Genomic DNA, 22903 nt, shown 5'->3' with positions numbered 1-22903 from the left:
GCGGTCGCGCGAACGAGGGAGGAGGGCTCTTCGGTTCGGCTAGGGCTCGCGATCGGAGAGGAAGGAAGCTCGGGCCGGCCTCTCGAACGTGAAGGAAGGCTCGGGCCGTGCGGTTTAGGGATTTAGGTTTAAAGGGAAAAAAAATAGAAATATATATACAGATATACATATATATATGTATATATATATGTATATATATATGTATATGTATATATATATATATATATAATACATATATATATATATATATATCAAACTTCATGTGATTTATCCATGTGCGGCGTCCTAGTAAAAAAAAAAAAAAAGGTGTCCTCCTTAGGTAATTTCGACATTCCGGACGCTCCGGCACAGTTTATTTCGCCGTCAGAGGTTGCTTTGACGAATTCACCGATTTGCATGTCAATTTTCTCGTATCGAAAGTATGGCAATATGGGTGTCCTTTCCTACCAAAATGGATATCCCGGACGTGTTGGCGCAGTCCAATTTGTCGTCGGAGGTCATCCGGAGAAGTTCGCATTTTCGCCCGTCTTTTAGACTTAATTGAAGTCCGATTTCGTGCAATTTTGTGAACTTTGTGTATTTGATGTGTGTATGTGATGAAAAGGTTGTGACGATGTTTTCCTAAGGCTTGAAGTCCTATCAGGAACTTTTCCCTTGAGTCTTTGCAAAATAACTCATAACCGCTCGTTCATAAGACGATGGTCTTGTGCCAAAGATGCTAGACATCAAAGGAAAATAAGAATTGACTAGAATTTTCTAAAAGTGCGGGTATCAATTCTAATTTTCTAAGACGGTCAATATGAACTCCTAAAACTAGATCCTAGGCTTTAAGGAGGAGAAGAGAAGACCTTATAAAAATGAGGTCAACAAATATATGTTAATATTTTTAGTATGAATGCAATGCATGAATATGATTACAAGTATGTTACATTTGTTTATATGAATATATTGAATATAAACATTCAATAAAATTTTTAGTGCTTGTAATAATCAGATCGATTAAATTTAATTCTAATTACCTTAAGAAATGCATTTATGCTTTCAAGAACTGCATTTAATACTAGCAAAAATCTAATTACTTGCATTATCTTTCGAAGAGTTACGTCATCATTTAATATTTAGCATTCACCTCCCTATTTTTGACATGTGTTACACGAATAATAACACATGCAAACAAACACGTCTATTCCTAATATCAGGCACAAACACATGTCTAATAAGCAATTATAATAAAAATTATTAAAAAATACGTAAAAATTAATTAAATAAAATATTAAAAATAGTACAAAAAAGAAAATAAGAAATTTAGTAATACTAACTTTTAAAAACTAAGAGCTTGTTTGACATCACTTTTATTTTCTATTTTAGTTGCTATATTTTATTTTTTATTTTAAAAATAAATTAATGTATGAATAAAAATAATCAAAATGTATAAAAGTAAGTATATATTATTTTATTACATCAAGATTCAAGGCCTCTTGATCGATTATTCATTAAAAGAAAAAATGATCATCGGCTTCTTTGACATCACATTCTTATATATTTAAATATTGAACACCTAAATTTTAATTTTTCTATTTATACCGTCCAATTCTTTCATATCACTTCTAATATAAAACTATTTTGAATATTTAAAAAGTGAAATATACATTTTCATATAAATGTAAGGTGGCATATATATGTAAAAAATTGAAGTTTAGGGGTAAGATATGTAAATACATAGCACTGTCATTGTCAGGTCTCAAGCCTCAAATACAAAAAGTGGAGGGTTATGTTAGGCAGTTGATGGCCAACGTAAAATTTTTGTGGAAAATGTTTGACATGAATACATTATATTGTTGTGTAAATGCTGGGGCGTCCCCTAAAAGCGACACACTATATGACTTCAATACAATAAAAAAATATACAAGGACTGCTACACCGACTCCCGGGTGTAGCAAAAAAAATGCAAGTGTTCCCACATGATAGACAAATGCGGGTGTCAAAGTTAGTCTATGAAACTAATATTAGAATATGATCTTAGAATATAAGTCTTTCACAGATAAATTAATGAAATTAGTTGATATTATCATTTGCCGAAAGATAATAAAAGATTCATTCAAGAAAAAAATTAAATTAGTTGGACAAAAATCTAAAATGAGATTGATAGCTTATGTTTTAAACTTTAGTGTTTTGACAAGAGTCACACTAGATAATATATGTGTAAATATAGATAAGAGTTTGAAATATAATATTATAAAATTTGATAGAATTGGAAATTTTATTATACCCCTAAGGATTGTTATTGATACTGAGATTTTTAATGTTATATGTGCTTATGCTCCTCAAGTAGGTTTATATATAGTTTCAAAAAAAAAAATATGCTCCTCAAGTAGGTTTAGATATAGGTTCAAAAAAAAAATTTAAAATGACTTAAATGAATTAATACAAATGATATTTTTTAGAAGAAATAATTTTTATTGGAGATTTAAATGAACATGTTAGCAGAGTGCAAAAATATTTTAGACATATTCATGATGGCTGCGATTTTGGAGTGATTAATGAAGAAGGTAAAAACATACTATATTTTTTTTTAGCTTATGATTTTATTATTATTAATACTTTATTTATGAAAAGAGATGAACATATTATAATTTATAAAAATAGATAAAATAAAACACATTGATTTTCATCTTAATATGAGAAATATAGATACTCGAGAATGTAAATATTGTAAGGTCATTCTAAGTAAAAATTTATGCACTCAATATCGATTATTAATTTTGGTTTTTAAGATAATAAATTCGAAAGATAAAAAAAAATGAAACTTAACATAAAGTTATATGATCGTATTTAAAAGACAAATAAATTTATTTTTATGACTAAGTTTTAAGATTTTAAGATTTAGGATGTTCATGAAGAAACTAATTCTATGTGGGATAAACTCACGAGCACTATTTAATAAGTGATAAAAAATGTATTTGAAGAATTAAAAGGAAAACTTTTTATAAATAGTTGGTGGTGAAATAATAATGTACAAGAAAAGTAAAATTTAAGAAGTTTTGTTATAATAATTTATTTAAATATAAAAGTTTAGAGAACTAAAAAGATAAGTGAGTGGAGGAAAATATTTTGATCCCTATTAATTTGATGTGTTATACTTTAAAATTATGAAAGAGTAATTGAATATAGGTTAAGACGTGTTTCAAAAATTTCTCCTAATCAGTTTGGATTTTTGTCTGGCAGGTCTATCATAGAAGTTATATATTTATTGAGAGGTTGTTTGATGGAGAAGTACAATGATGGAGAAGTACAAAGAGAATAAGGAAGATTTACATATGATTTTTATTGATTTAGAAAAAGCTAATGATAAAGTTCCAAGAGAATTCCTTTGGAGAGTTCTAGAGAAGAAAGATGCTAATATGATTTTATATTTAAGTCATTAAAGATATGTATATAAGAGTTGTTATTTGTGTTCGAAGAGAATGAGGATTGACCAAGTATTTTCCTATTTTAGTTGGATTACATTAGGGATTGGTTTGGGATCGGCTTGAAGCCCATATCTTTTTGATTTAGTTATGGATGCTTTTACTGGACATTTACAGGAGGATGTACCTTGTATGCCTTTCGCTGAAGATATCCTTCTTGTAGATAATACTAGAGAAAAAGTTTAGGAAAACTTGAATTATGGAGGTTTACATTGAAGTTTAATGACATTCGTTTGAGTAGAACTAAAATTGAATATATGGAATGTAACTTCAGTAGTAGTTCGAGTGACAGAGTTCTAAATATGAATGATCAAATCATTAAAGGTTGTGAACGTTTTAGATATCTTAGGACTATTGTTCAAAGGGATGGTGATATAGATGAGGATGTTATTAGTAGAATTCAAGTTGATTTTTTAAATGGAGGAATGCAACGAGTCTATTGTGTGATAGAAAAGTACCGCTTAGACTGAAAATAAAATTTTATAAGATGGTGGTAAGATCCACAATGCTATATGGTGCAGAATATTAGCCTTTCAAAGAGAAACATAAGACCAAGCTAAGTGTTGTTGAGATGAGAATACATAGGTGGATGAGTGGCTTGACACTAGAGTCAAAATGCGAAATGAATATATCTGTGATAGGGTTGGTGTAGCTCTAGTGACAGACAAGATTAGAGAGAGCCTCCTTAGATGGTTTGGTCACATTAAACTTCGACCATATGATGATCCAGTTAGGAGAGTAGATGCTTTATATTTGACTTATGTTAAGAAAGGTAAACCTAAAAAAACTTGGGCATATTGTATAAAAAATGATCTTAATTTATTAGAATTAAATGAAAATATGACACGCAATTGGACGCAAATGAGAAAAATGATTCTTGTAGCCGATCCCATTTAGTGGGATAAAGGCTTGTTATTGTTGTTATAAAAGCTTAGAGAACTGGAAAAATATAAGATGAGCTGTAGGGAGTTTAAGAGAGCAGTTTGTGATGCAATATAATATCATCAGGGATTTGATTGTTTGATTTGAAACATGTCAATCTTACATCTTGTTTTTAAAGGATCAGATTTAATATTGACATATTGATATATTTATATTTATGGCGTCGGCAGCGACAGTGGACTCTGCTAGGGTTTCGGCTGATGGTGATTCCCGACAGTGATTTCCTCGTTTTCTCACTTCCTCACAGATTTCTCGACGACGCTCGCTCGCGTCGTCTCTGTAATTGACTACGTATCCCGTGTTTTTGACGACACCTGCTGTCGCGGCTCGCGTCCTGCACGACGACACCTCCTTCGCAGCTTCCAAACGACGCAATTTCGCATTTCTTTCCAGACGACGTCCTCGTTGGCCGACGCCTCGTTCGCACTTCGCTATTCCAGACGTCGTCTTCGTTTTCTGCCCGACAAACCATCTTGTCGGCGGAGATGACATCGACTATCCATTTCTATTCCATTGCAGTTGCCGCCGACCACTCTATTCCTACCCGTGCACCTCTTTCAGAGTCAGAGACTGGTTTTCATATAGGAAAATATTGCAATGTTCCACAATCATTTCACGAGGCTCTTGAAGGTGGTGGTGATCACACTATTAAAAAACTGAAAAAAAAAATGAAAAGTCTGCTCTTATTTTTACAGAGGTTCAAATCAGTACTATCGCATCTTTGTGACATTTTGCTATAGTGGGAAAATTTCTTTATGGTCACCAAAAACTTGAGATCATTCGAAAATATTTTGATGCTATCAAGCTGTTGGGCAGTTGGAATATTGGTTTACTTGACGACCGACACATACTGATTCAGTTGTCTCACGATGCCATTTATACTCACATTTTTTCTTGGAAAGTTATTAAGATCGACAACCGTTATATAATAATTCTGAAGTGGACTATTGGTTTTGATCAAAAAGCAGAGGCTCCTATCATTCCAGTTTGGATAAATTTTTTGAGTTAAAATTACATCTATTTAACTTGGTAATTCTCAACTCCTTAGCAACTGATTATGGTAAGTCTCTTAAGGTTGATAGTCCTACGCTTGCTGTCTCCAGACCCTCTTGGCTTGTGTGTTAATTGAGAGAGGAAAGATAGCACTCAACCAGCTCCGAACGAGGTATGAATTGGAACCACTCACAATGGGTATTGACAAAAGGTTGACATAGAACCACACCCTCCTTATTGCTCTCATTGCAGTATGTTTGGTCTCAACTCTACTATTTGCTATCGTTTGCATCCTCATGTAAGACCGAATATCGTTAAAGATCAACCACCTATCATCCATGTTGAGAATTTGCAACCCGATTCTCTTTGCAACACCGCAGATCTTGACGAAGAACACCATACTACAACTATAGATCCAGTTGTGCTTATACCACCCACTGTTATTGAATAATGTTCACTTACATGCCAAGACACACGAGAGTGCTCTTTTGATCCATTAACAAATTAGCCGTTACAACTTGTAGTTGTTTCTAATGTTCAACAACCTGCATATCTCCAACACACTTTAGACCAAGATCAGGTGAGCCAATCTTCAGATAAGGAATGACAGGTCTATTCCAGGAGGAAGAAGAAGAGTGGAGTCCGATTCTAGCTCCGAGCTAGGGAACTTATTGGATGATACATTGGTTACTATTGGCAATGACACTCATCTTACCAACTTATTAGCTTGCTCCTTCCGTAAAACTAGAGGCAGAGGCAAAACCAAATTGTGTCGCTCTCTAGCCACCTGATATTTTGTATTTCGACACTTTTAGGCTTTTTCTTTAAGTTTCTGTACTTTTCTGTATTTTCTAATTTTAGAACTATATGTGGTTATTGTGTGGGCAGGGTGCCATGCTTGGGACCTACCACACATTATATATAAGCTCTATCGAGCGAGGCTAATGATCGAAACTTCTGGTTGGGGGCGTTGCCGATGGTGACTAAAAATGGGAATTCTAGAGGTTTTTATTAGTTGTGATCTCGTTAATGCCTTTCCTACTACCTTTAATTGTGACTGTAGCATGAGTGAACTAGGCGAATATGGAAGAAGGCATTCAACTTTGGATGGAGAGAAATACAAGAGTTTTGAAAGATCTCCATATGCCGCAATCTCGTCATCATCTCCACAACTAGCCACAAGAAATTAAGGAGCATAGGAGTTTTGAAGGTTTTTGTACCGGGAGATCTCATCATTGGCTTGCCGCTGACTCCAATCACAAGTGCATCGCGAGGGTTGGATCTGGAGATGACACAGTAAAGAGAAAGATGGGAGTTTCGAAGATCTCTTTCACTGTGATCTCTTATTCTCTTTCCCGCTACCTCAAGTTGTGGCTGACTCAGGAATCTCATCCCAAGGAAAATGAAGGGGAGTTTCGAAGTTCCATCGCTGTCTTCCCAACTAGCCCCAACTGTGATTATATTCGAGAGATGATGAGTGCAATGGGGACTTTTCTGCGTACGAAATGATGAGGAGGTAGTGGCGAGGATAGATTTTCTTTTGCGAACAAGGAGGCTTCAGTTCTGTTATGGTATGACTCATATAGCATATAAGTGATAGATGTTAGAACGAAGCGGAGTAGAGCGGAGCGGAGCGGAGCGGAGTGGAAGAATCTGTCTAATCGGGGGAGTTTCATTACATGGGTTGGGGGTGCGGGGGCAACGCCCCGCAGCACGATACATGAGTAATTTTGTAATTACATATTGTACTCCAGGACTATATATAGACTCTATTGTAACCTTAAGGGGTTTGGTATTCTTTTCTGTACTCTTTTTTCTGGAGTTGAAAGGAATGTCGCCGCTCTTCTCCCGAGGATGTAAACATATTTGCCGAACCTCGTTAAATCTCTGTGTTCTTCTGGATTTGTGTCGATTCTTGTTTTTCTTCGGCTTAATTTCTTAACAAGTGGTATCAGAGTCTGATTCTAGGGCAAGGAGGAAAAATTTCGGCTATTGCAGAAGAATCACAACGGAGGGGGCTTCTTCCGCGGAACAGGCGGAGCAGACGGTTTCATGAGCTGCTCCCGCGATCAGGGGGCATGCGATTAGGCGAGGCGAAGGTTCGCGACATGCCAGAGGGTTTCGCGTTCGACGCGTCTTCTGCAGGCGACAGGGGAGAGGATTCACGATCCTTCAGTTCGAGCAGAGGATCGCGATAGAGGAGTTCGCGCAATCGCGATAGGAGAAGTCGCGATCGTCGGCGAAGGATTCTGCGATCGACGAGGCAGAGTCTCAGGGAACAACGACAAGGCAGCGGTTCGGTGCGGAAGCAAGGTGCGGAAGGCTGTTGGGCGGATGGAGGGAATATTTTACCTAAACGAAGAAAGATTTCCTTCTGTGCGTAAAGTAGTTGAATCTTTCTTTTGCTTGCAGATCAGGAAAGGAAAGATTTCCTTCTGAAGCGGAGGAGGAATTGGAAGGATTCCTTTGATTTTTTCCTTTGCTGGAGGCGCAGGAAATACAAAAAAATTGGAAGCTCCAATTTTATTCTTTTGTTGGAGATATTCCTTGGCGGGATATTGGTGAACGCGGAAAAGGCAACTTCTGATTTCCGATATCCCATTCCTTTTGTTTTGCTGAAGGCCGTCGCGAAAAAAGAAATTTGTGGCGCACGCAGTACTTCAGGACGCAGAAAAGGCAAAGACGGGAAGAATCTTGAAGGAATTTGCAGAAAAGTTTCGTTGCACGACTAATTTCTAATGACAATATCTGGTGTAAAACTCGAAGTGGTGAAGTTCGATGGAACTGGTAACTTCGGATTGTGGCAAACAAAGGTAAAAGATCTGTTGGCGCAACAGAGAATCTTGAAGGCTTTTCGGGAAACGAAACTAGATGCCATAGAGGATAAAGATTTTGAAGAATTGCAACAACGAATGACAACAACCATATGTTTATGCCTGACAGATGATGTTATGTATCACGTGATGAATCTGAAATCTTCAGGAGAGGTATGGAAGAAATTGGAAACTCAGTTTATGTCGAAATCTCTGACGAATAAATTGTATCTGAAGCAAAAACTGTATGTGTTGAATATACAAGAAGGTTCTGATCTGACGTAGCATGTTAACGACTTCAATCAAATAATCACGAATTTATCACAGCTTGATGTGAATATTGAGAATGAAGACCGAGCAATGATTCTGTTGTGTTCATTGTCTTCTTCTTATGAACACCTGGTGACAACTCTTACATATGAGAAAAAAACTATGAAAGTTGATGAGATCACTGTAGCATATGAGAAAAAAACTATGAAAGTTGATGAGATCATTGTAGCATTGTTGGTCCATAACCAGCGAAAGCAGAATGCAGGGGAAAATTTTCATGACAATAGTTTATATGTGAAGGATAATCAGGATCATAGAAGGAAAAAAAAAGAGGGTTCTGGAAGACGAAATTTCAGATCAAAGTCCAAAGGCAAAAAAAAACAATTCATTGCCACAAGTGAAAGGAGCCGGGTCATATGAAGAGAGATTGTCCAAAGCTGAAGAAGCAGACTGAGGAGAAACGTGATGCATCGTCGAAGTTTATAAATGTGGTGCAGAATGACAATTCAGATTGTAGTGATAGCGATATTCTTTCAGTTTCATCAACTCAATTCAGGGATGCATAGATTTTTGATTTGATGCTCTTATCACATAACACATAATGGAGAGTGATTTACTTAATACAGATTAACTAATTTTTGCTCAGTCTATTTAGATGGTGATAAATGCTGCAATATTGTTGGTATTAGTGAAGTCAGAATTCGGATGTATGATAACACGGTTAGAACATTATGTGATGTCAGACATATTCCAGATCTGAAGAAGAATTTGATCTCCATGGGCACTTTACATAGAAATGATTTTATTCCTAAGGCAGATGAGGATAGAGAAACCGTCAGAATTGTTAAGGGGGCACTGACTGATGAAATGAAAGTTAACTGCAGGTAATATCTACAAACTGTTGGGGAGTACAGTTGCATGTGAAGTTCATTCTGTGGATTCAGATGATAGTACAAAGCTATAACATATGCAGTGGGTCATCTCAATGAATGTGCGATGGCGGAGTTGCATAGAAAAAACCTGTTGCATGGTGTTAAAAGCTGCAAGCTCGATCTTTGTAAGTTCTGTGTTCTTAGAAAACGTACCAGAGTCAGTTTTTTTATTAGAAAACACAAAATTGAAGGGATTTTTGATTATGTGCATTCTCATTTATGACGATCTTTGTAAGTTCTGTGTTCTTAGAAAACGTACTAGAGTCAGTTTTATTATTAGAAAACACAAAATTGAAAGGATTTTTGATTATGTGCATTCTCATTTATGAGGCCCTATCAGAGAATCGTCATTGGGAGGATCTCAGTATTTTGTTACATTTATTAATGATTTCTCCAAGAAAATTTGGGTGTATTTCTTGAAGGAAAAATTTGAAGTCTTCTCTAAATTCAAGCTGTGGAAAGTTGAGGTGGAGAACCAAACTAGCAAAAAAATCAAGTATTTGAAATCTGATAATGACGCAGGGTACACAGATTCGCAGTTTCAGAAGTTCTGTAAGAAGCATGAGATTCAGAGACATTTTTCAGTGCGCAAGACACCACAGCAGAATGGTGTGACAGAAATGATGAACATGTCTTTAACTGAAAGTGCAAATGCTTGAGCCTAAATGCAGGGCTTCTTAAGGGTTTCTGTGTAGAGGCTGTGAATATGACTTGCTATCTCTTCAATAGATCACCTCGGGCATCGTTGGGTGACAAGGTTGCAGAAGATGTATGGACAGATAATCCAATTAATTTCGATCATTTTCAAATTTTTGGTTGTCCAACTTATGTGCATGTACCTGGAGATGAAAAATCAAAACTTGATGCAAAATTCAAGAAGGGCATTTTTATGGGCTACAAAAAAAGGTGTGAAAGTATGCAAGTTTTGTGATCCGATAACAAAGAAGATGATGATCAGTAGAGATGCAGTTTTTGATGAACAATCCATGGTTGCAGCAGAATCAAGACAAGGTGCAAGGGAACAGTTCCAGTTCAGATGCAGTGCAAATGGATTTAGAACAACATCCAGAAACAACTGAGATAGTTGAAGGCTCAAATCCAACATCTGGTGATTCCATTCCAGATGATATGCAAAATTATAATCTCTAGAAAGCTAGCCAGAGGCGCACTAATATAAGACCTCGTAGCAGATTGTGTTATGAAGACTTGGTCTCTTGTGCACTTCTCATCAGCAACGATGATCTAGCCACTTTCCAAGGAGCTATTACTAGCCAAGAGAAAGAGAAATGAATGGGTGAAATGGTTGAGGATATGGAGACTTTACAGAAAAATCGCACACTGGAGCTAGTTCAGCTTCCTAAGGGAAAGAAGACTATTGGGTGCAAATGGGTGTACAAAAGGAAACCAACAGTATCAGAAAAAGAAGGGGAAAAATTCAAGGCTCGACTAGTAGCAAATAAATTTTCACAGCAAAAGGGGATAAATTATGATGAAAGCTTTTCTCCTGTAGTTGAACTTACTTCAATCAGGGCAGTGCTTGCTTTAGTAACTATTTGGAATTTGCATTTGGAGTAGATGAATGTTAAAACTGTTTTCTTGCGTGTTGACTTAATGGAGCAGATTAGCATGGAGCAGTTAGAAGGGTTCACTCAACCTGTACAGGAACATCTGGTTTGCAGATTAAAGAAATCACTCTATGAGTTGAAATAGTCTCCAAGATAATGATACAAGTGGTTTGACTCCTACATGATTCAGATTGACTACAAGCGATGTAAGTATAATTATTGTGTTTATGTGAAGAGCCTTGATTATCATTTTATTATTTTTCTGTTACTGTATGTTGATGATATACTGATTGCTACAAAAAATATGAATGATGTCCGTTGTTTGAAAACTTTATTGAGCCAGAAATTTGACATGAAAGACTTGGGTCTTATGAAGAAGATTTTTAGAATGAAGATTCATCGAGATAGAGACTTAAGACGATTATGTTTTTCTCAACGAGACTATATTGAAAAAATTTTGGAAATGTTTGAGATGAGCAAAACAAAGCCTGTGAGCACTCCGTTGACAAATCATTTTAAGCTTTCTTCAGAACAGTGTCCTAAGATAGATACAAAAAAAATCGAAGACATGGTAAATGTTTCATATGCCAGTGCAGTTGGCTGTTTAATGTATGCAATGGTATGTACTTATTCTGATTTGGCTCATGCTGTTAGCCAAGTCTGAAAATACATTTATAAACCTGGAAAACGACATTGGGAAGTAGTAAAGTGGATTTTCAAGTATCTGAAGGGTACTGTAGGACATGAAATTATTTTTGGCAGTCAGCAGAATGATCAAGAATGATCATTTGAATGATCATTTAGTTGTGGGGTACGTTGATTCAAACTATGCAGGTGATTTGGATGACGAAATGTCCACAACTGGGTATGTGTTTACTCTTGGTGGATGACATATATGTTGGAAATCAACAATTTAGTTATTCAGTCTATTGTGGCATTATCTACAACTGAAGCTGAGTACATGACAATAGCTGAAGCTGTAAAAGAAGTCTTATGACTTGTTGGGTTAGTAAAAGAACTGGGCGTTGAGCAAGGTGGAGTTTAGTTGCATTGTGACAGTCATAGTGCTATTTTATTTGGCTAAGAACCAGAAGATGTACCATGTGAGAACCAAACATATTGATGTCAGGTATCACAAGATCAGAGAATTGATTGCTTCTGGTTAGATACTGTTGCAGAAGGTTCATACTGATGAAAATGCAGCTGATATGTTGATTAAGTCAATTACTATCAACAAGTTCTTGTATTGGCTAGACTTGTTGAATGTTTGCAGTTGCTAGATAAGCAGGGTGACCCAACTCACTTCAGTCTGTAAGAAACTCTATGATGTATTTTTCCTAATGGGTTTAATATTCGCTAAGGTGGAGATTTGTTATGGTATGACTCATATACATATAAGGGACAGATGTTGGAACGAAGCGGAGAGGAAGAATCTGTCAAATCAGAGGAGTTTTGTTACGTGGGTTGGGGGTGCAGGGGCAACGCCCTTCGGTACGGTACATGAGTAATTTTATAATTACATATTGTACTCTAGGGCTATATATATAGGCTCTATTGTAACCCTAAGTGGTTTGATATTCTATTTTGTACTCTTTTTTTGGAGTTGAAAAGAAAGCCACCGCTTTGCTCCCGAGGAACCTCGTTAAATCTCCGTGTGTTCTTCTGGATTTGTGTCGATTTTTGTTTTTTTTTGCCCTAATTTCTCAACAAGTTCAAACAGAAAAGATGGCTCTTGTCTCTCGCCTGTTGTTTTTTTTTAATTTCATGCGTGAGTTTTCTAATAGTATGGTGTGGGAATGGTTATAACATCCTTAGGCGGGAGCAGGTAGGGCTTTGTTTATATATAGAGGATAGGACTCTTCTTAGGACAAACAAATCAAAATACACAATATCCAAATACATGAACTAAAAATAGAAGTCCTCAATCTAGAAAATAACAACATAGAAATAGTTGGAAGCAAAATAATTCTAATTAAATTTCAAATAATTTAAAAAAGAAGGTCCGCAGGGAAGCGTTTTAGTTGCATGCCAAAATTTTTCCCTCGATGTTAACAGGACGGAAATCTTGCGTACAAGGGATTGAAATTTTTTTTTGTTCTTGCATTACTGTAAGTTGGGATTTGATTTCCGCAAACTGCTCCCGCATCACAATGGTCGCAGATGCCCGCTTTTGATAATTTTCTTGGTGTGATGCCAGTTGAAGGTTAGAAATTTGGATAGATTTTGACAAAACACTCCATGGAGGATTTAAATTCTAAAGTTCTTGAATGTAGTTTATTTATCATGTTATTTGCAATTAGAACAGCTTCCCATTAATATGTTTTAGGAATAATTCCTTGAAATAATAGTGCCCGAGTGATTTTTGAGTTGGCGGCCATTTTTCTCTTAATAAGCTCATTCTATTTTGGTGTATGAACATAGGATGGCTAATGAATGATGCTTTTGTCTAAGTATTTTATTCAATGCAGTATATAGACTGGTGTAGAAAGAAAAAAAAGAACATAGTTCACCTGAAAATGGGAAAATATCTACAACTATATAATATGCAAATTTTAAATTTAGAGCTTACAGCAGGTATTCTTGGTATCCTAATTTCTTTTATTTGCATTAATCCATAGGATCTTGATTTTTTTTTATGCTAACTGTGTGGGATCATGATTCCGTCGGCTTGTATCTTTGGGTTCCAATGCATTTCTAATAAATTTGTAAACCTAACTAATCCTTTCTCTAAAGCTTCTTAAGTTTTGGTTTACATATTGGTCATCGATACTCCACCCAATTTCACCTTTTCTTTTTTTGGCTTTTTCTGGTGTCCAAAGTAGGCTTCTATAGCATGCGTGCTGTAAGGTTGAAAAATTATTCTGACGAATTATTTATTCCAATACTTGGGTTCAAATGAGCCATCTTGAATCGGAACGTTGCTGTTGGATGCATTTCTCTGAAGTAATCTTTGAGATTCTAAGCTGTAAATGCTATGCAGTCATCTTTTACTCTCAAGTAGCTTGAGGGCCTGTTTGGAACAGTTTTTGTTTTATGTTTTATGTTTTATTTTTAATAGAAAAAAACGGAAAATGCATTTGTTTAATGTTTTTTTTTTTTTAAATGTGTGTTTTTGAACAATTTCAAAAAACACTAAAACACAAAAGTTATGCTTTTGTTGTTTATAAAACACTTTTCTTGAGCCGCGATACCGTCCCATATCTCTGTTCATTTTGATTGCTTGTTCTGGTGAATTTCTTTGGTCGCCGTGTTCGCTCACATCCTCAGGGACCACATCCTCATTCCATCGCATTCTCTCCAAGCGCAATGAACGCCGTTCTTGTTCGCTGCGGGCAATTACACATGTTTCATTTTGTCTTTCTTGCCACCGACAATGCTGGAGAAAAGAGAAGAGGTAGGTTCGCTGATTTGTATCCGTTGTAGGGAGTGGTAGAGGAGAAGAGAGGGAAAGAAAGAGGGAGAGAAATGGAGTTTTGTGGGGGAGCGGCTTCGCGTCGTTTTCTTTCCCTCACTTGAGGCATGTATCTGTTTGGCTATTTCTTATATTTTAATTTTCTTTTAAGGGGCATTTACATGCATAGCACACAGTTCTCATGTATTTACATATTTTACATCTAAACTTTCATATTTACACATATAACACGGAAATATTTAATATCATATAAAAAAATAACACTTATTACTTTTTAAAAGTGGAATATAAATTTCCATGCATAGATTTAAAGAACCAAAATGCAATATATGTAAATATGAAAGCTTAAGTGTGAGATATGTAAAGAAATAAAAATTGGGTGCTATGTAAATTTCCCTAGTTGTTCATTGTATTTAGTTATGCGAATTTACATAGAAATCATAGTTTTATTTTATACATTTATCTATATAATATCACAAATTTAATATTTATGTTTATAACAATTCAATATTAAATAATATATACATTGTAATCTAGGTATTAAAATATATATTTTATTTTATATAACCCACCAGTAATACTATTTCTATGTAATTTATTTTTTTTAGTATAAATGTTAAAAGGGAAGTTTAGGTGACAGATATATAAACACATAGCCCTTATCTTTTGTTTGAATAATTCAAAAAAGGTATATTTTTTTATTTTATTTTTAAAAACCAAAAATGCATTTGAACATCTAACATGTTTTTTATTTTTTGTTTTCAAAAATAGAACGATCAGAAGCGTATCAAATGTGCTTTACTTTCCTGTTAAAAAAAAACAAAACAAACTAAAAAAATGCTAAAAGCAAAATTTAGTTGGGGCATGTAGCCTTTTATTTTTAAGGAATTAAAATCTTAAATTACTTTGAAATGAAACCTACATTCATTATCATCTAAAAAAAAGGAAAAGAAAGCAAGCAGAGTTGAAATCACGATTTTGGAACTACTGCATGATAGAAACTTCTAACGCACCACAATGAATTTTGAACTTGTAAAATTAATGATCTGAATCAGCTATCTGTTGATCATTCATTTTGTTTTCTTGTAGCAAGAAGCTTATCATTGGAGTTGAGGTTTAGAATTTTTTTCCAACGATGTGTAGCTCTAAAGTAAATTTGTTTACTACTGCGCCATTCCTTTATAGTATTCCTTATTCTGGGAGGAATTTGTGTCTTATTTATTTTTGTGACAGAATGAAATAAAAAATGAGGTGACACCGGTTTATTCACTAGAAGCAGAGTTTACTAGACCACTGTGGGGTTTTGGAATCAGTTCTTATGATTTTCTTGGAGTTGAAGAACATCACAGTATTGTTTGCAGCTACAGGTTCTACATATTTTACATAAATACTGATATAAAACTCAAAGAGCATAATTTTCCCGTTTTGAAGAATCCAAGATACATGCTAACTGTATTTTGCAATTTTTTTTCAGGCAGAATGGGAGATCTTTTTTGGGAATTTTGAACCATGTTAAGGGATCATATTCAGCTCTTGATACTCCTTTTACTGATGTTGGCAATATTGTAAGCTTGGATCCTCTATAATTGTCCTCTTGTAGCTTTCATTTTGTAATAGTTTTACTAATTCATTGTTTCAAGCCTTACCTCCGTGGAAATAAGCGTGTTAGTTTGGGTTACTTATCATTTGAACAGGTTGCTGGATCTAACTGTATTTTTATTGAAGGAGCATCTGCAACACACCCAATATCTATTGTAAAGGTTGAACATAAATCTCATATCAGGCAACCTTTATGTAGTCATACCACTGTCAATTTCTTTATAGCACTTTTCCATAATTTACAGATCACGCTGGATAGTAATAATGCGCAAGTACCATTGTTCTCAGTAATTTGGTCTTCTTCAGAAGATGCTGCAAAATACAGATCATATTTTAGTTCGCCAGAGATAGTGAAATTTTCTACAGAGTCTGGCCAAGATGCTTATGCATATTTCTACCCCCCGTCTAATCCTGATTATCAAGCTTCTGCTGATGAAAAGCCACCCTTAATTGTCAAAAGCCATGGTATAAAATTTGCCGCTTCTTCAGTGCAGCATGTCTTAACTCTTCTTTGTTCCTCCAATTTTTCATAACTTCTCCATTGATGGGTGCGATTATCTTTGAGTAATTCACATAATTTTTAATGTTCATGGAATCTTAATGCCTTATTTTTCTTCTAGCAAAAATTAAGTGATTCCAGAGGTCGGTCAAGCTTTTACTGCAATTCAGAACCACACCCCTCTTCCTTGCTTAAAATGGGCTGGATTATTAAGAGTGAATGCCCGCAAATGTCCATAAGTTTTTCCAATCAAAGTGGACCTGCTAAATCAAATTTGGTTTTGGTTTTAGGGATTATTTTAATTGATTCGTATTTGCCACAATAGATTTTCATAGCGTGATAGTTTTCTACTTAGTTTTAATTTTTTTTCTGCGCAGTTACAGAAGCTGAACTGATTGTCAGCACTAGTTTCCTGTTTGCTTTGTTTTTTTGTTTGAACTGGGCACTTGCCGGCATAATTATCCATCTCAGCAATCTCAAAGTTCTCATGTTTATCTCTAAGCTTTCCAGCTAATAGACTTTGATGAATCCCATTCCAAGTTATCTTTTTTTTTTAAATTAGAAAGGTGAACTATCTTATTTATTTGAATCCTCTAGTTTTAATTTTTCTTATTTATTAGCAAAAGAAGGGCTGGTGTAACTCTATTGGCGCACAAGATTAGTGAGAGTCATTTTAGATGGCTTGGTCACATTAAATGTTGATCATCTGGTGATCCAGTTAGGAGAGTAAATGTTTTAGATTTGACTTATGTTAAGAGAGCAGAGATAGACCTAAAAAGACTTGAACATACTGTATAAAAAATGATCTTAATATATTAGAATTAAATGAAAATATGACACTCAATAGGACATAATGTAGAATAAGGATTCATGTAGATGACCCCACTTAGTAGGATGAAGGCTTGTTGTTGTTGTTGTATTAACAAAAGAAGGATTATCACTCTCCTCCCCACTTCATGTAATCTCTAAATCGCACTAAAATATGAGTAATGAAAATAAGATAGCTTTTCAATTATTTAATTTCCCCAATGAACATCTGCATACACATATCAACTTATCAATTCTTTTCATGCAGCCTTGATATGTTACTAGGCGCTTTTGTTGACATCTGAAAATGCTAATAAACTATGATCAGCTCCATGCTCAAATCTATGACCTATGAAACTGAGAACTTTAAAAATGGGTCTTTTAAAATCATATATAATGAATTTTCGTGACCTTAACTATTATATCAAAATCCAACAATGCTTGTAATATTTAACATTTAAATGTAAAAGTTGTCTCCATTTATTTTATCATGTAAAGATAATCAATCAATTCTAACACAAATCTTATAAATAACACGTAAATTCAAAATAAAAAATATACCTTGGTTCTAATACCATTTGTCATGGCCCACCCATGTCTTTGAAGATTAAGTAAACATCCCAACTAAACAAGGTGAATTGATAAATTTAACATTATTCCAATAAAGATAATTTGTTTATCTAGTAGATATCCACCAAAAATGCGATCAGAGTTTCTTGAATTCAATGATATCCATGTAGTCTAATATAAGAGTTAAGGAACTGTGAAACGCCCCTCAAGTCGAATGAAGTTGAATTCCTGAACATCAAAGCATCCTTTAGCATAATGGTTAGAATTTCATCAAAAACTCCAAAGTTAAATACATGCACAATGGGCTTGTACAAATTTGCACATATTATATAATTTTCATAATGATTTTGTATGTTTTAAGGATATTGTACAATTTTGATGGTCAATGAGTTGTGGAACACAGAGGTGTTGCAGCACGTGCATCAATTAGTTTGATCAACATGATCTTAAGGATATTGTACAATTTTGATGGTCAATGAGTTAACACAGAGGTGTTGCAACACGTGCATCAATTAGTTTGATCAACATGATTTGGGCTTTCTTAAGCTTTCAGGTTGTAAGCTTCACTTATGAACTCAATCTTCTATTGATAAATAACGGAGTTGGTAATACTCATCGCTATCTTATTTTAAAAATGATAAATGATATCCTAAAGACCCAATGCACATTTGGAGGTATCATAACCCTTATAAAAATTAAAGGTGATTGTGGATGATAAAAATGCCTTCTTAAATTACAAGAAATTTTGTTTCAAGCTTTTTTCCTAATGGTTGACATAAGTATTGCAAATCATGATAGAGGGGATATTTTTGTTGAGTCTATCCCCTTTAAAAAAATGAACTAAGATTTAAAAAGAAAAACAAAAAGCTCGATGACTAATTTGTTGCTTTTCACTTGAAGAAGCCATCCTTCTATCCTTCTCATTAGTTTGTAAGTATGAAAATTTTTAGTTTCACCAATACTTACAAATAATGAATATCTCATCATGTGTATCTATATCATCACTCAAAAGTCTATTGCTGGAATGACATGATAAACTCCCTTCAGACCAAGGGTTTATGTCTAAAATGTGCCCCTACACTACAAAAAGTTGACTGACAGCCAAGGTCGAATGTATCCCAATTGCCAAGCCTATAACCTGTGATCCATAAAGCTTTCTTGAGAAGGCATGAAGTTCTTTCATAGTATTATGTTGTGGAGCCTGAATGGAACACCCACGAGTAACATGTGTTCGGGCGCACCAGCGCCCGCAGTGGCGCTGACTTCCTCTCAGAAAAAATGCCTGACACCAAAGCGCCGAGCTATGAGTGTTCAAGCGCCCATTGGGCAGAGTTGGGGGGGGGGGGATGCCTACTTCCAGAGCGATTAGATCTCAAATGCCCAAGTCTAGGCGCCTATCCGCCTAGAACAGTTAACACGAGATTTTGATTGAAGTCTCAATTTCAAACATTGTATGTGCTTCCGTGTGAATTCTTCTATTGTGTTCTTCGATTACGTTTCTCCCGATGAAGGTGAGAAGATTTGAAAATGTTGATTACGATAATTCAGCATGATTTTTGTGTTGGATTAGTAGAAGGAAAATTGTGGAGCAAGTCCTATAAGTTTTCTTATGTTTAAAGAGGAAATTGATATGAGGTCTCTGTAAAACTCTTTGATTTAAATAGTAGAATTTTTCTATTGGCGTGACTCTGTTGCTGGGTTTCTTCACGTTAAATTCCTTTTTTCTTTTCTGGCTTGCTCTGAATGTGCTTTCATTTAGATTTTGTTCCAATTTATCTCGAATTTGTGCGATCCAGTTATTTCGTGGTGTGTGTTAGTTTCTAATTGTTCCAAAGTCACGGTAAAGTTGGGAATTGTTCTCTATATTCCTATCAAACTGATATCAGAGCAAGGTTCGATTTGAGTCGGAGCAATGATTGAAGAAGCAAGGTTCAGAGTGGAGAAGTTTAATGGTATGAACTTTGCATTCTGGAAGATGCAGGTGGAGGATTTGTTGTATCAGAAAAAATTATACTTGCCACTACAAGGAATTACCAGGAATCCTAAGTCTATGCCTATGGAGGAATGGAAACTGTTTGATCGAGCAACACTAAGTTTGATTTGGTTGTCACTTTTCTCATCTGTTGCGTTCAATATTGTAAATGAGAAAACTACGATAGATCTCATGGCGGCGTTGAGAAAAATGTATAAAAAATATTCTGCTTCCAATAAGATTTTTCTGATGAAGTTATTCAACATGAAGATGGTCAAAGATAGTTTAGTGGCAGAACATCTCAATAATTTCAACAATGTGACAAGCCAGTTGTGTTATGTGGGTATCAAATTTGATGATGAGTTCAGAGCACTGGTGTACTATCGTCATTGTCGGACAACTAGGATGGTTTGATAACGACGATGAGTAGTTCTTCAGAAACTTTGAAGTTAAACTTCTATGACATTGTGCGTCTGATGCTGAATGAAAAGTTCACAGAAAAATAGCAAATGGTGAATTTTCAGGTTCTGCGTAGAATGCTGATAATAGAAGAAAGATTCTGGTTAGGAATACAGACAGAGGCAGTTCCAAGTCCAAGAAAGAATAATCTTGGTCAAGCAAAGGAAATAGTAGAGGAGTATCTTGGAACTGCGGTAAGAAATGACATTTCAAGAAGGACCGGAAAGCTCCAAGAAAAGCTGGTGGTGGAGGACAAATAAATAATCTCTTTACAAACGTCTCAATCGGTGCAATCTAAAATGACTTTGGTGTTATCCCTAGTCAGCAATTAATTTTGGATAGTAGATTCAAGTGTCTTTTTCATGCGCGTTTCAATAAATAAGTATTTGAAAACTACACTTAGAGTGATTTATGGAAAGTTTATTTGGGAGACAACAAGACCTACAACATAGTAACAAAAGGTTGATGTAGATATCAGGTTGCCAAATAAAACAGTCTGGAAGCTTATTGAAGTAAGAAATGCTCCAATTTTAAAGAGAAATCTCATCTTTGTTAGTCAGCTGACAAAGTTAGGATTCACGATCACTTTCACTGATGATTTGTAGATGGTGACTAAAGGGGCTTTGGTGATGGCTTAGGGCAACATTGAAGACACTCTTTACCTGATCAATAAAATTATTGATTTCATTGAAGTGGCTGGGACCATAATGGATGCAGGTCTGTGGCATCGTAGGCTTGGCCATTTAAGCGATAAATGTATGAAGTCTCTACTTTCTAAAAATAAGCTTCAGGGTTTTAAATAAGTTGATCTGGATTTCTGTGAAGACTGTATATATGACAAGCAGAAGAAAGTTTCTTTTTCTAAGAGCTGATCAGTGGTGAAATCAAAGAAATTGGACTTAGTGCATACTGATGTATGGGGTCCTGCTCCACTTCAGTGCATTGGAGGTTCTCGCTATTTTGTCAAGTTCATTGATGATTACACGAGAAAAGTAAGTTATTTTTGAAAGCAAAAATCTGATGTATTTGAAGTCATTACGAAGTGGAAGGTTATGGTGATGACTAGCTTGAAGTTGAAGTGTCTCAGATCAGTTAACGGGGGCGAGTATCGTGATCAAAAGTTCAACAATTTTTGACTATAGAGACGGTCAGACATAAGTTCATTGTCCCAAAAACACTGTAGCAGAATGGTGTGACTGAGCATATAAATAGGACAATCACGGAGCGTGTTAGGAGCATGAAATTACATGCAGACTTGTCAAAACAGTTTGTGCTAAAGCAGTAATACAACAGTTTCTCTGATAAACCGTAGTCCATCAGTACCCTTATAGGAAGACTTACCTGAAAAAGTCTAGAATGACAAAAAGGTATCTATTTCATTTAAAAATATTTGAATGTTCTGCATGTGTGTATGCTGTTGCACGATCCAGGAGCAAGCTTAAATAGAAATCTATCGAGGCACTTTCATTAGATATGACTCAGATGAATTTGGGTACAAGTTTTTGGATTATCAGTATCAGAAATTCATCAGAAGTAGAGTCGTCACTTTCAATAAAATTGTGATATACAAGGACAGGGTTATAACTCAGGACAGCCTGTTAGCTACTTCTGAAGAATCCATATATGTTGAGATAGATAACACTGGTGATCAAAAGAGTAGAGAAAGAAGTAGTGCTCAACTCGGAGGAGAATTGAAAGTTCCTAAGTCACCTGCTACTGAAGTCAGGAGATCTAGCAGAGTGATACCACCTGTACACATTTATTCTCCTTCCTTACACTTTGTTATTACTTGATAATGATGAACCAGAGTGCTATGAGGAGGCCACTCACGTTGAATATTCAAAGGATTGAGAGCTTGCAATGGATGAATAAATGTAATATTAGAGTCAAATTAGACTTGGGATTTGATGGTTCTACTATATAGCAAAAGAGCACTATACAACAAGTAGGTATATAGGCTGACGAAGGAATCAGATCATAACAAGTGCTACAAGGAAAGGATTATTGTAAAGGGTGTCCAACAGAAGGAAGGTGTGGACTATATAGTGATCTTGTCCCCAGTGGTAAAGATGAAGATTGTCAGGGTTGTACTGAGTCTAGTGGCGAAAGAAGATCTATATCTGGAGCAGATGGATATAAGAACAACTTTCTTACATGGAGATCTGGAAGAGCTATACATGGTGGAACCACATGGTTATAAGGTTTCAGGAAAAGAAAATTTGGTCTTCAAATTGAAGAAGAACATTTATGGCTTGAATCAAACCCTGAGACATCGGTATAGAAGGTTGGACAGGTTCATGTCAAACAATGAGTACTTGAAGTGTCAGGCAAATATACAATTCAGTAATTGCACTTGATAGATTTGGCAGGAGATTTGGATAGTAGAAGTACAACGGGGTATATCTTTACATTGGGGAACACAATGTTGATTCGGGTTTCTAGGGTTTAGAAGATTGTTGCACTTTCAACTACGGAGGCCGAATATATTGATATCACTGAGGTTAGTAAGGGGATGATTTTGCTATAGAGTTTCAAAACATAATTAGGCAAGGAGCAGGGGATTGGAAAAGTCTATACTGACATTATGAGCTCGATTCGTTTTG

At 35.4% G+C, this 22903-nt stretch overlaps 1 protein-coding gene across 5 annotated transcripts in view; it reads left to right on the top strand.

Moving 5' to 3' along the window:
• LOC110030530 overlaps positions 1-22903 on the top strand; it is a 63238-nt gene that overhangs the window by 17837 nt on the left and 22498 nt on the right. For all 5 annotated transcript variants that reach the window (XM_020733273.1, XM_020733272.1, XM_020733275.1 and 2 more), the window contains exons 8-11: positions 15628-15761; positions 15869-15959; positions 16089-16154; positions 16239-16458. In XM_020733273.1, coding sequence (XP_020588932.1) covers positions 15628-15761; positions 15869-15959; positions 16089-16154; positions 16239-16458 — 511 coding nt within the window. The remainder of the gene's footprint in view (positions 1-15627; positions 15762-15868; positions 15960-16088; positions 16155-16238; positions 16459-22903) is intronic.

Source organism: Phalaenopsis equestris, unplaced genomic scaffold (genome assembly GCF_001263595.1).
Source record: "Phalaenopsis equestris unplaced genomic scaffold, ASM126359v1 Scaffold000734, whole genome shotgun sequence".
NCBI classification, from domain to species: domain Eukaryota; kingdom Viridiplantae; phylum Streptophyta; class Magnoliopsida; order Asparagales; family Orchidaceae; genus Phalaenopsis; species Phalaenopsis equestris.
Note: the sequence above shows the minus strand (reverse complement) of the source record. Positions and strands in the feature narration are given on the sequence as shown.